At 43.2% G+C, this 16557-nt stretch overlaps 1 protein-coding gene across 1 annotated transcript in view; it reads left to right on the top strand.

The window, feature by feature from the left end:
- The window catches only part of LOC309345793 (cytochrome P450 2G1-like), a 36051-nt gene extending 20488 nt beyond the window's left edge, over positions 1-15563 (top strand). The window contains exons 7-9 of the mRNA XM_081869190.1: positions 8296-8483; positions 10856-10997; positions 14192-15563. Of these exons, the coding sequence (XP_081725316.1) occupies positions 8296-8483; positions 10856-10997; positions 14192-14373 (512 nt within the window). The 3' untranslated portion in view covers positions 14374-15563. The remainder of the gene's footprint in view (positions 1-8295; positions 8484-10855; positions 10998-14191) is intronic.
- Positions 15564-16557: the final 994 nt, after the last annotated feature.

The raw sequence follows: 16557 nt of genomic DNA on the forward strand, positions 1-16557 counted from the left end.
TTTTGAATGTAAGAGTATTTATTTTATTTCTTGTTACAAAAAAGCAATAAAAAGTATTTGGGGAAAAAGAAGAACCTGAGCTTTCTGTGTTGGCCATCTCTGGAGGCCAAGACGAGGTCCTACAGCCCCTATAGACCTCTTGGAGGAATACAAACATGCTGGAAGTATCTCGCATGTGTTATGCCAACCTACCTTGTCCGAACAACAGTCTAGGGCGCTCTTTGATGTTCTACAGCCTTTTGACCGTACTTTTAGTACTAAACCAGGGAGGACCCACTTGACGCAGCTCCAGTTTGGGTATTGAATTACAAGAGGATCTGTCCTGGAGTGTCAACATAAGGGGGCTTGTGAAGAAGGCGCAGCAGAGACTGTACTTTTTGAGAATCCTAAGGAAAAACCATCTTCCGCAGAAACTGCTGCTTGCCTTCTATCACTGTGCCATTGAGAGCGTGCTCACTTATGGCTTATGTGTGTGGTATGGAAGCTGTACTACCCAGGACAGGATGGGGTTGTGCAGAGTTGTTAAGGCAGCAGAGAGCGTTGTTGGCTGCCCACTCTCCACCTTAGAGCAGATTTATGCCACAAGGTGCCATAGGAAGGCACTGGACATAGTAAAAGATCCATCGCATCCTGGTCACTGTCTCTTCGAGCTCCTGCCGTCGGGACGGAGATACAGGGCGATGAAGACAAGAACGAGCCGTCTCAAGAACAGCTTCTTCTCCAGAGCGATCTCGGCCCTGAATGGGAAACCTGGACTTTGAAAGTCATCTAATCTTCCTCGCTGTATTATACTGTATTGTTTTAATTAGTGTTTTTATAGTTGTTCTGATTTTGTGTGGAGTGCCCTACCTGGGTGGATGGAGCAGCCAAGTAATTTTCGTTGTCCCTGAGAGGGGGCAATGACAATAAAGATATTATTATTATTATTATTATTATTATTATTATTATTATTATTATTATTATTATTATTTTAACACTGGTGATGCTGCACCTATGACATCACGGCCTTATGGGGCCAGTGAAGCTCATGCTTGAAGCATCAAGACTGAATTGCGGGAAATGCTTGATTTGGGAGTTATAGAGCCCAGTAAGAGTGCCTGGGCCTCTCCCATCGTTTTGGTCCCTAAGGCTGATTCCACCATTTTTGTGTGGATATTAATTCTGTGACCCTCCCTGATGTTTTTCCCTTGCCCAGAATTGACACCCTGATTGAAAAGCTAGGGAGAGCAAAGTTCATCACGGTCCTGGATTTGACCAAAGGATATTGGCAAATTCCTTTGTCCTCTGAGGCGTCACAAAAATCTGCCTTCGTTACGCATGTTGGAAAACTTGCCCGCTCGGGAGAGGCTGGCCCCTCTCCCAGGCTCCCGGGGCTTGTTTGCCGGTGATCTACTCTGGCTGGCTTCCTCGCAGTCCAGGAAGATCTTGATAGGCGACATCAAGATCTTCATCAAGAGGAGGGAGAAAGGTTGTTTTCTGCTGCTTCAGAGAAGCGGACACAGAGCAATGGTTCCAAACTACAAGAAAGAAGATTCCACCTAAACATTAGGAAGAACTTCCTGACAGTAAGAGCTGTTCGACAGTGGAATTTGCTGCCAAGGAGTGTGGTGGAGTCTCCTTCTTTGGAGGTCTTTATTCAGAGGCTTGACAACCTTATGTCAGGAGTGCTCTGATGGTGTTTCCTGCTTGGCAGGGGGTTGGACTCGATGGCCCTTGTGGTCTCTTCCAACTCTAGGATTCTATGATCTCCCTGCATGGAAGATGCACACCCCCTTCCCCCAGCATACCAGCAGGAGAAAAAAGAAAGTCAGAAAGTCTACATCTCTAGTTTATTTCTGTCTGTACAACTGTACAAAAACATGTCCGTTCACTCAGACTTCTCTCCGAGCAACTGACTGAGACTTCCTTCACAAAAGCAACAGGAAGGTCTCAAATTACACAAAGAACAAATCCCTGTGAATCGCCCTGTGAACTCCCTGGAACATCCTGTCCCACGGTCAGGGCCATCATGTGATGTAAACACCGAGCTGCTAGTTTGCAGCTGCGTAGTACTCATATTTTCCAACAACGCATGGGGGTCTATATCAACTTAAGGTGTTACCTTTTGGATTGCGCAATGCGCCTGCAGCAATCCAGCAATTGATTAATTCTCTGATCCATGATATGAGTGATTTTTGTTGTGCCTACTTAGACGCTTTGGCTATCTTTCCTAATTCCTGGGGGGAGCATCTTAGGCACGTGCAGAGTGTTTTGTCGTGGTTACAGAAAGCCAACCTGGCGGTGAAGATCTCCAAGTGTCAGTTTGCTCAAGGAGAGGTGATCTGTTTGGGGTTCAGGGTGGGGTCTGGAAATATCAAATCCCTGGAGGCCAAGGTCCAGTGTGTACAGAAATGGCCTTGCCCTCAGACAAAAAGGGATGTGCAGTCTTTCATTGGGCTAGTGAATTATTATCGAGGGTTTATTAACCATTTTGTAACCCTTGCCACCCCTTTGACGAAAGAAATCTCTGCCTGTTAAGGTGACCTGGACTGAGGAGTGTCATTGTGTTTTTGATATGCTAAAACAGGCATTAATGAGCTCAACAGTGATGCTTGCACCCACCACAGTGGCTCGTATACTTGTGGCCAAGGGATGGAAAGATCATGAGGCTCCAAAAATAACAGATTGGCAAATCAAATTACAGGAATTGGTGGAGACGGCTCAACTGACTAGTAAACTCAGAGGAAACTCAAAGCAAAAATTTGTGGAAAAAATGGGATGGTTATAGAAGATATATTCAAAAATACAGTAACAGTTTTGAGTCTGTGCTAGCATTCGAGTGATGAAGGAACTAAAAGGAGGTGGACAACAATTAAGGATCTATTATGTTTTCAGAATGTATTAGAAAAATTATATAGAAAGGTTTATTGGTTTGTGTACATTGAAATGTAAGATAAAATATATGCAAAGGGACTTTGACAGGAAGTCAAAGATGAAGAAAAAATCTTGGAAGATAAAAGGGGGGAAATATTTACTTTCACTATCATTTTGTGTGTGGGTGTGGGTGTGTGGGTGTCTGCACATATGTGTGTTGTATGTAATGCTTGGGAGGAAATAAGACGGTAAATAACAAATAACAAACTAAATATCGATATATGTAAAAAAAAAGTCTCTTTTCTTAATTGTACTTAGTGGTAGTATGGCTGTATTGTTTTGTGTAACATAAAATCATTCAATAAAAATTAAATTAAAAACAGCCCTATCCCCTAATTCTCTACTTTACGATCTTCTAAGTGATAGTCCAATCTACAATCTATCATTGATTTGCAGGAGAAAACTGGATTCGATAGGGCTCACTCTAACTGACCTTGAAATCTCTGATCCCAAAGATATATGGGAAACTATCAGGAAGACTCTCACAGAAAAAAGTGTTCTCGCCATGCTTGAGGTTGCAAAGCTCAGCACCTGCTCTCCTATCCACTTAAATCTCCCTTTGTGTAGAGATTTCCAAAAGGGATACATGACAAATCTGAAGAAACATGATTCATGTAGGCTGTTTATGTTGGCCAGATTTAACATGTTTCCCTCGGTGGTAGTGAGAGGAAGATACTTAGCTATTCCAGAATTAGAGCGTCTCTGCAAATGTAGAAAACAGGAACCCGATACTTTAGAGCATATATTCTTTTCCTGTGATTTTGGCAGCTATGCCAGAAGACAATTATTTGAGGCCCTAAAATTTAACAGACAGATGTTTACACAACCAACTGTTCAGGACCTTCTGGCGGACAGCGATGATCAAATTACTTTAATAGTGGCTGAATTTTTAAGTGCTGTCCATGAAGAAAGAATGGGCCATGATAAAGAGACTTAGTGGTTTTTAATGGTAGGTGATGTTGCTATGCTGTATTATATTATCTATGTTCATCGATTTATTTCTTGGAGTTAAGAATAAGACTGGGATAAACGGTGTTCGCTGAGCCCTTATTTTATACAGTCTGTATATGATGCTTGTTAGTTAATGTGTGGTGCATTATGCCTAATAAAGGATTATGAATGAATGAATGAAAATTAAAAACAAACAAACAGTGATGCTTGCACCAAACCAGCATTACTACCATTTGTAGTACAGACAGACACTAGCCAGACCGGGTTGGAGGATGTCGTTCTTCAACAAGATGAAGAAGGAGCCTGGCATCCAGTTGTGTATTTGAGCAAAAAATTGCTACCGCGTGAGCAGAAATATTCCACTGTTGAAAAGGAATGTCTTGCTTTGATTTGGGCTTTGGTCAAACTCCGTCCCTACTTGTGGGGGAATAATTTCAAAGTCCAAACTGATCATTCACCCTTGTGCTGGTTAGAAAGAGTGAAACACGCTAACCAGAAGTGGGGGGGGGGCTTCACTCTTCCAGATTTAAGAATATATTATGAAGCCTCATGCCAATGCTGGATTAAAGAGTGGGTGCAGTTAGTTAACACAGATATACTGGATATTGAGGGCTGGAATAATAGGTATGGATGGCATGCCTATCTTGTCTATAACAAGGTTAAGATAAAGGGTTTCTAAATCTCATAATTAGGAGTTCATTATATAAATTGTGCGTAAAATATCAAGCTCTATTAGAACCCATAATTCTGTGGTGGACCTCACCCTTGGAGGCATTTGCAGTTAAAAAAAAATATGGGGGGAAACTGGGCTACATATTATCAATTATAATATTAATTATACTTACGTACCTACAGGACCGTCTCTCCTAGTATGTCCCACAGAGGAACTTACGGTCTTCAAACAAAAACATCCTGAAGGTCCCGGGCCACAGAGAGGTTAGGCTGGCCTCAACTAGAGCCAGGGCTTTTTCGGCTGTGGCCCCGATCTGGTGGAACGCTCTGTCACAAGAGACTAGGGCCCTGCGGGACTTGACATCTTTCCACAGGGCCTGCAATACAGAGCTGTTCCACCAGGCCTTTGGTCAGGGCGCAGCCTGACCCCCTCCTTTGGCAAGCTTATGGTTGCCATCAATTTGATTTTAATTAATTTTTATAATGTTTTTAGAATGTTGCACTATTTTATTGCTGTTAGCCGCCCTGAGCCCGGCTTCGGCTGAGGAGGGCGGGATATAAATAAAATTTATTATTATTATTATAAAAGAAGAACATGGCAAATTGAAATTGAAAACTTTTGAGGAAATCAAACAGACTGGTTACAATACTACCAATTAAACATCTTTAATTTGGATAAGAAAAGTGGCTTTGCAAAAGAATCTAAATTACAGAAAGAACTATAACAAAACACATAGAAATTACTATCCAAAAACAGAGCCATTTCTATTAGGTATAGTTACACCGGACATCCCCTCTGATAAGAAAAAAAGTGCTTTTATACGCTACAGCTACTACCAGAATACTAATAGCTAGAAACTGGAAAGGGGAAATTGTTCCTGGCAAAACAAGCTGTGAATTTAGAGAACTGGCTAAAATGACAGCAGCTATTAGATTCCAATCAAATCAGAAATTGAGAAAAGACTGGGAATGCGTAGAAGAATATATGACAAAACATTGTTCCAAAACACTGTTGATACGTATTGACTGAAGTTTGTAAAATCAAGTAAAAAATAAGAAAAGATGACTTATGGGGAATAAGGAAATACTATGTATAGTACAATTTAAAAGTAATGAAAAACAAAAGAAGCCGTGCTGGGCTGGAGGGAGGTCACAGTGGTAGAAACAAGGGAAATATAAGTTCACAGATAGACATATATATATATATATATATATATATATATATGCTTTAGACAAGTCAGAACACAAACCCAAACTTTGGCTCAGATATGTTGACGACACCTTTGTAATTTGGCCACACGGGAAAGAAAAACTGGATAGCTTCCTCACACATCTCAACAACTTACACCCCAAAATACAATTCACTATGGAAATAGAAGCCAACAACCAACTTCCCTTCCTTGACGTCCTAATCTACAAAAAACCTGATGGCTCCCTAGGACACACTATCTACCGGAAAAAAACACACACCAACCGCTACTTACATGCACAATCACACCACCACCCTGCACAAATAAACTCCGTAGCCAAGACTCTCATCTCCAGAACCAAACGCCTGGCTGACAAAGACCACTTGACAACTGAGTTACAGAATCTCTCAAACGTGTTAATTGCCAATGGATACCAGCAAAACAGGATTACGAAGCTAATCCAAAAGGAAACACCCCCCAAAAACCAAGACACAGAAGAAAACAATGGCATGGCCCTCCTTCCTTATATCAAGGGCACTACAGATAAAATTAGCAAAATCCTCCATAAACACAATATCAAAACAGCCTTTTGCACCAACCAAAAAATAGCCAATATCCTCAGAAACCCCAAGGATAAAATCCAGTTGGAAAACCAAGGGATCTATGAAATACCCTGCAAAGTCTGCCCAGCCACGTACATTGGACAAACAAACAGACGAATAAATGCACGTATCGCAGAACACAAGAATGCCGTCAAAAAAGAAGAAAAAACTTCCTCTCTTTTCCAACACATGAAAGAAACAGGACATGAAATTAATTTTGCAGATTCCAAATTGCTCTTTAACACGGAACATCACCACAAGAGAATAATCATGGAAGCCATCGAGATAGAGAAACACCCTCACAACATGAACAAGCGTGACGACACATCCCGCTTGCCAGACATCTGGAAATTAGCCCTCCCCACAAAAACTGACACCAGATCCAGAGGCACACAGAACGCCAACACCAATCAACCACACCAGACCCAAACCCAGACCCTCTCCACAGATGAATTACAGACACCATCCAGTAGCCAATCCATGGTGGCACCTCCGGATGCTGCACCCCCCTGCAATCCCTACACAGATCTGGCTGACACAAGCCACAAAACCACAGCTCGCCCCTATACACGAAGCCAAGCCAGAGCACAACTAAGTACAGTACAGCCATCTTCTCAGGAAAACTCTTCACAAAGTTCAAGAGGTCAAGACACAAAGACTTTAACAACTAATCCACACCTAATGACCCACCTAAGTGGTACTCAGGATATCACTCAAGAAATCACTCAAGATATCTCTCAAGTAATTAAGGAACAAAAGAAGAAAAGGCACACTAGCCTGGGAACTTCCTCTCTGCCCAGAACATTGGAGGCTATACACCACACCCCCTCTACAGTATTTATAGGAACTCAAACACTGAGATCCTGCTCTGTTCCAGTAACAAGAAGCCGAAAGCACCAGCCTGAAGATGACGAGTGAGACCTCGTCGAAACGTCGCCTAGACACCCCAACTTTTACACGGGAAGACACCCGAGAACACCAAAACCTGCATTCCTGTACCCGTGAAAATCTACGAAAGCATATATATATATATATATATGCTTTCGTAGATTTTCACGGGTACAGGAATGCAGGTTTTGGTGTCCTCGGGTGTCTTCCCGTGTAAAAGTTGGGGTGTCTAGGCGACGTTTCGACGAGGTCTCACTCGTCATCTTCAGGCTGGTGCTTTCGGCTTCTTGTTACTGGAACAGAGCAGGATCTCTTGTTCCTACGCAGAAAAGAGGAAGGCTTTCCTGGGAATGGGTGCTGCCGCTCTGTGGCGCTGATGAAGAGGGGAAGCAGGTGGAGCAGATGCGTTTGGATCCCATGAAGGTGGTGACTAGGAGAAAGGAAGATACTGTTGTGAGTTGCGGGTTGCGTAGGAACAAGAGATCCTGCTCTGTTCCAGTAACAAGAAGCCGAAAGCACCAGCCTGAAGATGACGAGTGAGACCTCGTCGAAACGTCGCCTAGACACCCCAACTTTTACACGGGAAGACACCTGAGGACACCAAAACATATATATATATATATACACATATATATATATATATATATACACACACACACACACACTGCAGATGATTTGGAATGTACTGTACAGAACGGGAGAATGTGTAACAATGTAATTTTGCAGAAATAATAATTAATCAAAAAAACCATAGTGAAAATAAACAAAAGCTGCTGTATATTAGGGACAATTGCTTTTTTAAAAAGGTCTGCATGCAAATGTGTATACAGTATTAGGAGAAATTCACAATGAAATGTTGGTGACACTTTATTGTTTATTATTGCAAACTGATGTGGAAAACTGAAATTGAAAAGATTCGCTCCTCCCTATGTGGATATGGCTAATTCTGAGCAGTCTCCCAAAATTCCAGAGTGCGGGGGGGGGGGGGAGAGCTGGGGGTTAAAACCAGTTTCAAACTGCATTTCCACACGTAGCATAAACAGGAGCCCAACGCTGCCCTCTGCCTGTCTCTGCTGCAGAAAAAGTGATCCGAGAGATCGACGATGTGATTGGGAGGGACCGTGTGCCGGCGGTGGAGAAGCGGGCCCAAATGCCATACACGGATGCGGTGATCCACGAGATCCAGAGGTTTAGTGATGTCATCCCCACCAACCTGCCCCACGCCCTGACCCGGACGGTGCAGCTCAGGGGCTACACGCTGCCTAAGGTGAGCCATGTTGAGATTTTTGACTACGTGCTATTTGATATAGCTTCCCACAGAAGCAATTAAGGAGTTGGCCAAAGGCCAAGAAGACTAAGCAGAGGGAGGTATTCTGCCTAGAGATATGGGACCTTGGATACAACTCTTCTATTGGTCGAGGTCTCCACATAGGCATGATGACTCATGAGAGAGCCAGTGTGGTGTAGTGGTTAAGAGCGGTGGACTCGTAATCTGGTGAACTGGGTTTGCGTCTCTGCTCCTCCACATGCAGCTGCTGGTGACCTTGGGCTAGTCACACTTCTTTGAAGTCTCTCAGCCCCACTCACCTCACAGAGTGTTTGTTGTGGGGGAGGAAGGGAAAGGAAAATGTTAGCCGCTTTGAGACTCCTTCGGGTAGTGATAAAGCGGGATATGAAATCCAAACTCTTCTTCTTCTCTTCTTCTGCTCTGGTCAAACCTCACCTGGAGTACTGTGTCCAGTTCTGGGCACCACAGTTCAAGAAGGACACTGAGAAACTGGAACGTGTCCAGAGGAGGGCAACCAAAATGGTCCAAGGCCTGGAAACGATGCCTTATGAGGAACGGCTAAGGGAGCTGGGCATGTTTAGCCTGGAGAAGAGGAGGTTAAGGGGTGATATGATAGCCATGTTCAAATATATTAAAGGATGTCACATAGAGGAGGGAGAAAGGTTGTTTTCTGCTGCTCCAGAGAAGCGGACATGGAGCAATGGTTCCAAACTACAAGAAAGAAGATTCCACCTAAACATTAGGAAGAACCTCCTGACAGTAAGAGCTGTTTGACAGTGGAATTTGCTGCCCAGGAGTGTGGTGGAGTCTCCTTCTTTGGAGGTCTTTAAGCAGAGGCTTGACAACCATATGTCAGGAGTGCTCTGATGGTGTTTCTGCTTGGCAGGGGGTTGGACTCGATGGCCCTTGTGGTCTCTTCCAACTCTATGATTCTATGATTCTTCTTCATGACTGTTATGGTTCTGGACAGTTAAGAGTTAACACTCCAGGAGCGTTCTTATTTACTGGGTGCACTGCGCACATGACACGGGCATTTTCCTTTGATCTGTGCTCTCTAGGGGCTGCTGAGAGCAGTCCGTCTGAGAAAGTGAGCAAGGTAGTTTATTTTGTTAGAGACAGAAAGCTGCAATCATGCAGCTAGATTCTGTAGGTTTTTCTTTTCTGTTTTTGTATGCTTCTAAATAAAGAGTGATGGGACATGGGTGGCGCTGTGGTCTAAACCACTGAGCCTCTTAGTCTTGCCGATCAGAAGGTTGGCGGTTCAAATCCCCGCGACGGGGTGAGCTCCCGTTGCTCGGTCCCTGCTCCTGCCAACCTAGCAGTTTCGAAAGCACGTCAAAGTGCAAGTAGATAAAGAGGTACCGCTCCGGCGGGAAGGTAAACAGCGTTTCAGTGTGCTGCTCTGGTTCGCCAGAAGCGGCTTAGTCATACTGGCTGGGAAGCTGTACGCCGGCTCCCTCGGCTAATAAAGTGAGATGAGCACGGCAACCCCAGCGTCGGTCACGGCTGGACCTAATGGTCAGGGGCCCCTTTACCTTTACTTTTAGTCAAGTCAAGTCAAGTACTTTATTACGGTCATAGACCAGCATAGACAAAACATATACATAAATAGCATAACAGTATGAATCCAGGCGAATAATTATTAAATAAATAGGAGCTAGAACCAAACGTAGATTTAAACATATACATAGAATACTTAATTGAGGATATATAATGGGTGAATAAAAATTTATAAGAAAGATTAAAAGATCAGTTAACACAGCTATATGGGGTGGGCTTCAGAAGTGCAGATCTAATAATATGGGCCTTCAGTTTAGGAATGAATTGTAGCATAGATCATTCTTCGTCAAATATCTATCATGGCAGCGCAATATCTGGTGACTGAATATGTGACTTCTGGGCTCTCTTCCTGTGAACCAGACCAAGTTTTATTGCGGCAAAAGCCAGTGACACTGAACACCACAAGATCAAGCAAAAAGAAATCAACAACAACATCAGAAAAAAAAGATTACACAAGGGAACTTCGCAGTGTGCCATTCAACAGAAGAAATTTACACTTCCTGACCCATCTAATTATAGACCAATTAGTCTTCTGAATGTGATCTGCAAACTTTATACAAAACATCTATGCCTAAAATTATGTGAATGGTTAGATCATAATGATTTACTAGAAATTGAACAAGCAGGGTTTACATCTGGACGTTCCACCATTGATCACTGCTTAGTGTTAGATTATTTTGTCTATAAGTATGTGAAACCTTTACTTTTAAGAGGCTTCCAGTTGCCTTCTGAGTTAAGGCTGTGGCAGATCCCGACCCATCTCTGTCCTTCCTTCTCTCACCTGCCTCTAGGGCACGGATGTCATTCCCTTGCTGACCTCTGTGCTGAAAGACCCCGAATGCTTCAGTGACCCCGAGAACTTCAACCCAGCCCACTTCTTGGACGAAGAGGGTCGCTTTAAGAAGAACGACGCCTTCATGCCCTTCTCCACAGGTACTGGGTTGAGGATGGCAGGAGGGAGGCATTCATAGGTTAAGTGGTGGGGGTACTTGGCCTGACCGAAATGCTATTTCATCCCTCAAATCTCCCTCTCATAATCTACAGTGGTACCTCGGGTTACATACGCTTCAGGTTACATACACTTCAGGTTACAGAGTCCGCTAACCTAGAAATAGTGCTTCAGGTTAAGAACTTTGCTTCAGGATGAGAACAGAAATCGTGCTCCGGCGGTGCAGCGGCAGCAGGAGGCCCCATTAGCTAAAGTGGTGCTTCGGGTTAAGAACAGTTTCAGGTTAAGTACGGACCTCCAGAACGAATTAAGTATTTAACCTGAGGTACCACTGTATTTCCATAAAATTTTTGTTCCAAGTCTCTTGAATGAACACGTTTTTAATTGTGAAAACTCTGCACACCCCAATAGAGTATTTTGCTCCTGGTGCAAGTAGTAGCTTGGGGGGGGGGTGTTGTTGCAACCACACCAGGGAGTTTTTCATCTGCCCCCCACCCCTCATTATCCAGCTGCTGCTGCCCCTCCCCATGCCACAGAGCCTAGTTTCCAGCCAATATCCCACATACAATCACCCCTCAGGTGGCAGAAAAGTTGAATTGATTCTCAACTGGCTAAACTCCAGCCTCTTTCACAGCATGCAAAAGTCTCTTGCTCTGTTGACTTGTGTGCAGAGGCATGGCTGTTTTTTAGAATGCTTAAGTTGCCTTGTGACTCAATAAGATAGCCTAAAAAATTCTTATTAAATAAATAAAAGTAACACCTAGAAAGATTTTGATTGATTGATTGATTGATTGATTGGACTCAGTCTGGCCCTTATGTTTCCCTCCCCTTATGGTTTTGATCTATGGGCTATTATTAAAATGAGGCTGCATTTTAAATTGTATTTTTAACCTGTATTTTAATTTTTTTTCCCTTCCCCTATTATGTTTTTATTGTAATTTTATTGGTGTTAGCCTCCTTGAGCCCAGCTCTGGCCCGGGAGGGCGGGGTATAAATAAATTATTATTATTATTATTTATGGGAGGTCAGGCCAGATTTAGAAAGATCAAAAGACTACCTTTACTGCTACCTTGGGTTTTCTTGGAGGTGGGGGCAGAAAGGGGACATTGCTGCTTTATCTGTGCTTCCTATCACTGGAGAGGCGACCAAAACAGTAGTGCCGCAAATGAACCTGGAAGGAGACCACTCCACGTCTGTCTGTATTTTATACATCCATGGACCTTGCCACTTGCAGAAGAACGAACCAGATTCCCTCTAGTGGGCATCTGTGGGGTGACATAGTTGTAGGACAAAAAAAGAATGCGCATAGGAATGGCTTGCGCTTTGAAGCATTTTGTCACTTCAGACGCGGAACTCTTTTGACCTTTGTTGACCAGAGATAAAAAAAATCAAAATTGATCTTGTCTTGCATAAGGCTGCCTCTTATCTCTTTCTGTTTATCTTCCCCGATAGAAGCTGTGTGCCTTTAATGGCAGCATTAAAAGCAGAGGGACTTTTCCTGACGCGATGGGAAGGGGAGCTTTTAGCTGCTTAGTTTTTTGCTGCCACCCCCCCCCCCGAACTGGCAGGGCACAAGGCCTCAATCTTTGCATATGGCAAAGAACTGGGAAGAGCTTGCTTGCAGAATTACAGTGGTACCTCGGGTTACATACGCTTCAGGTTACACACTCCGCTAACCCAGAAATAGTGCTTCAGGTCAAGAACTTTGCTTCAGGATGAGAACAGAAATTGTGCTCCGGCGGCACGGCAGCAGCGGGAGGCCCCATTAGCTAAAGTGGTGCTTCAGGTTAAGAACAGTTTCAGGTTAAGTACGGACCTCCGGAACGAATTAAGTACTTAACCCGAGGTACCACTGTAGAGGGATAACTTCTGCACCATCGGAAGACCAAATTTTTAATAAGGAATGGGAAAAATTTACAACTTATCTTAAAAGACCATTGTAAACAGTTAAAATTGTTAGTAGGGTTAGAATATCACTTGTAGTTTAAGGTTGAATTCTGGGCATAATGGAACAGGCAAATGATTTGGAGTATCATAAAAGATGCGGGAGGAAATGGGACCCACAAAGGGGAGGATGGAAGTCCAGGAGATTCCTTGGAATCTTGTTTTAATTATTTATATATATCTCTGGTCCACGGGGTCACAAAGAGTCGGACACGACTAAATGACTAAACCACAACAACATCATCATCTCTGAATTTTTAATTTGAAAAACCTGTGGTGTTTGCCTCCTAGGTGGGTCATAACGAAAGGGTTAAATGAGTGTGATGTGATTGGCCAGAGAGAAACTGATAGGAGGAGTTAGAGTGAGAGTGAAGCTGTGCGGAAGTCAGTTGAGGGTTGGGAGTTGAAGAAGGAAGAGGGAGGTTAAGTCTGTGAGTTGGTGGAGTTGTGTTGTGAGATAGTTGGAATAAGCAGTTTGAAATTGTTAGGAACGCATGTACAATATCTTTATTGTCATTGTCCCATGCAGAACAATGAAATTGAAAAACTACATAAAACATTCAAAAACCCCTAAAAACTCTGAAACCCCATTTTAAAATACACTATACTATGGAGACCCTTTATGCTGCGTTCAGAACCAGAATTGCATTTGGGTAGAAACTGTTTCTCAGGCGGCTAGTCCTGGTCTTTATAACCCTGTACCTTCTTCCAGAAGGCAGTAGCTGAAAGAGATCATTTCCAGGGTGCGCACAATCCTGCGCTATCTCTGCAGCTTTCTTATGGCCCCTGGAAGCATAATTTGATCTAAGGTGGGAAGAGTGCACCCAATTATTCTCTCTACAGTCTTTACAACCCTGGATAGCATTGTTTTTTCCCTGGCCGTGCAGCTCCCAAACCACACACACAGACCACAGACAGTTAAGGAACTAAGATTAAGAAACTGCCAAGTAAAATTAACTGAAACCATAAGCTTGCCCATGCCTATAAATAAACTTGATTATTTGTTAATGTTAACAACTGTCTGGACTCCGTGAGTACCCAAGGGAAACAGGTTGGTGGCAGCGAAGAAAGCAATCACAGTGGTGGCACAGGGTCAACGGACCGTCAAACGTCCGGGGGCTCTGTGTGATCGCCACAAAACCAAATAACAATTTGTAAAAAAAATAAATAAATTACATTTGTACCATCAAACACCAGACTAAAGCCATAAAGTGCTACTTGATTCTCTCCGCAGGGAAAAGGATCTGTGCCGGGGAAAGCCTAGCGCGCATGGAGCTCTTTGTCTTCCTGACTTCCATCCTGCAACATTTCACGCTCAAGTCCCTCGACAACCCCGAGGACATCGACCTCACAGCCACAGCAAACGGTTTTGCAAACATCCCACCCGCCTACCAGCTCTGCACCGTTCCGCGCTGAGGAACGATTGGTTGAGAAGCGGGGCAGGGAAAGAGGCAACAAATTTAATTGGGTGGGGGTTTGGGGGGGGGACACTAAACATTGCGGGTGGTGCCTGGGAGGTAGTGGCCAATGTGCTATAATCCATGGAATGAAGCCACACAAATGAGACTTCTGGACTTTTGGAATGGAAGTTTCAAGGTCTATGTCAAGCAACCTGGCTTGGTTTTTCTTTATCTGAAAGTGGTCAATAATGCTACTCAGAAACCAGGTTGGTTTCACCTGTGGTCTCTTGATTTTTTGCCTAATTAAAAGGGGAGCTAGTTTCTGCACCGGGTGCAGGAAGGAATGTGATAGAATAATTGGTTAATTGAAACTGTATTTATTTATTATACCATAGATATGCCTGCCAACCAAACCTATTATCACAACCTTCTAAATCCAACAAATCTGTTTTCTAACAACATCCATTCCTTCAACCAACAGAGGCAAGACGCTTCATAATATAATTTCAAGTCTGGCAAGGCAAAGCCCCTTCTTTAACATCTGTTAACAATTTGAATTGGATTCTTGGTTTCTTCCCCTGCCAGATATATCTTGAAATTATTTTTTGCCATTCCTTAAATATCACTGCCCCCTTGGTTATTGGAATTGATTGAAACAAAAATAACATTTTTGGTAGCACATTCATTTTGATAACAGATATCCTTCCCCCACAGAGATAGTTTCATCCTTCTCCATACTTCCAGATCTCTCAGTTCCGTTCCACATCATTGTATAATTATTTTGAAATCAATCTGTAGTCTTTGATGTTAACCAAATTCCTAAATATTTAACTTTTTAAACTGCTTTATACCAATCTGCTGTTGCAACACATCCACCAAATTTTGTTTCATATTTTTAACTAACATTTTAGTTTTCTTTCTATTTAATTAAAAACCTGCCCCTTGTCTGAATTGTTCTATTTCTTCTAATACTTCAGCATTGGATAATGGTTCATCTATTGTTAGTACCAAGTCATCTGCAAAGGCTTGAGCAACTTTCTTATTTCTACGCCCCACTCACTGCGCACACTCTGTGTTAGTGAAGTAGCTCAACACACAAAACATTACTGGTGATACCTGGGAGGTAGTGGCCAGTGTGCTATAATCCATGGAATGAAGCCACACAAATGAGACTTCTGGACTTTTGAAATGGAAGTTTCAAGGTCTAAGGCAGTGTTCCCCAACCTTGGGCCTCCAGCTGTTTTTGGACTACAGTTCCCATCATCCTTGACCACTGGCCTTGCTAGCGAGGGATGATGGGAGTTGTAGTCCAAAAACAGCTGGAGGCCCAAGGTTGAGGAACACTGGTCTAAGGCACCCCTCAGCAAGCAAGACCATGTGGTCCTGGGGCTGAGGAGGAGGTGTGGTTGTCCAGAACACCTGGAAGGGACCCTGTGCGGGGGGGGGGGGAGAGAGATGACAAAACCAAAATTACAGGACATCCCAGAGGTGGACGGTACCCTGTGGCTCAGGTCTTTCTGATGATGCCCGTTTTGATGACTATATTTCAGACCACATCAGACCATCTTCTCCCTGAATGGTTAGGGTAGCTCTCTCAAAACCAGAGTGTCTCTGCAAGTGTAGTAAACAGGAACCTGATACTTTGGAGCATTATTTTCTTTTCTTGTGATTTTTGGCATTTATGCCAGAAGACAATTATTAGAGGCCTTACAACTCAACAGGCTCAATTCTATGCTACCAACGGTTGATCAGGAATGATCAAATTACTTTAATAGTGGCTGAATTTCTGAGTGCTGTCCATGTAGAAAGACTGGGCCATTATAAAGAGATTTAGTGGTTCTTAATTGATCGGTGATGTGGTAGTGTTGTATTGTGTTATATATGTAAATTGATTTTCTCTGGAGTTAAAGATCTGACTGGGACAAACCTTGTTATGTTGAGCTTGTGTTTTGCACAATTTGTATACGGTGTCTGTTTGATAATGCGTGGTTTGCTATGCCTAATAAAGGATATAATGTAGTCACCGCTGGCTGTTGTGGAAAGGAAAAAATGAGACTTGGATTGCTGTTTTTCTGCCTCTGCCACACAATATTAGAACTCTGGGAAAGTCCAGGAGACCTGGGCAAGCAGGTTAATTCAGGACAGGCATGAGAATGTCCTTCTTTTCATACCAGGCCATGAACTTGTGTCAGGAGCTGGA

The sequence above is a fragment of the Podarcis erhardii genome (genome assembly GCF_964252035.2).
Source record: "Podarcis erhardii genome assembly, chromosome: 7".
Lineage (NCBI taxonomy): Eukaryota > Metazoa > Chordata > Lepidosauria > Squamata > Lacertidae > Podarcis > Podarcis erhardii.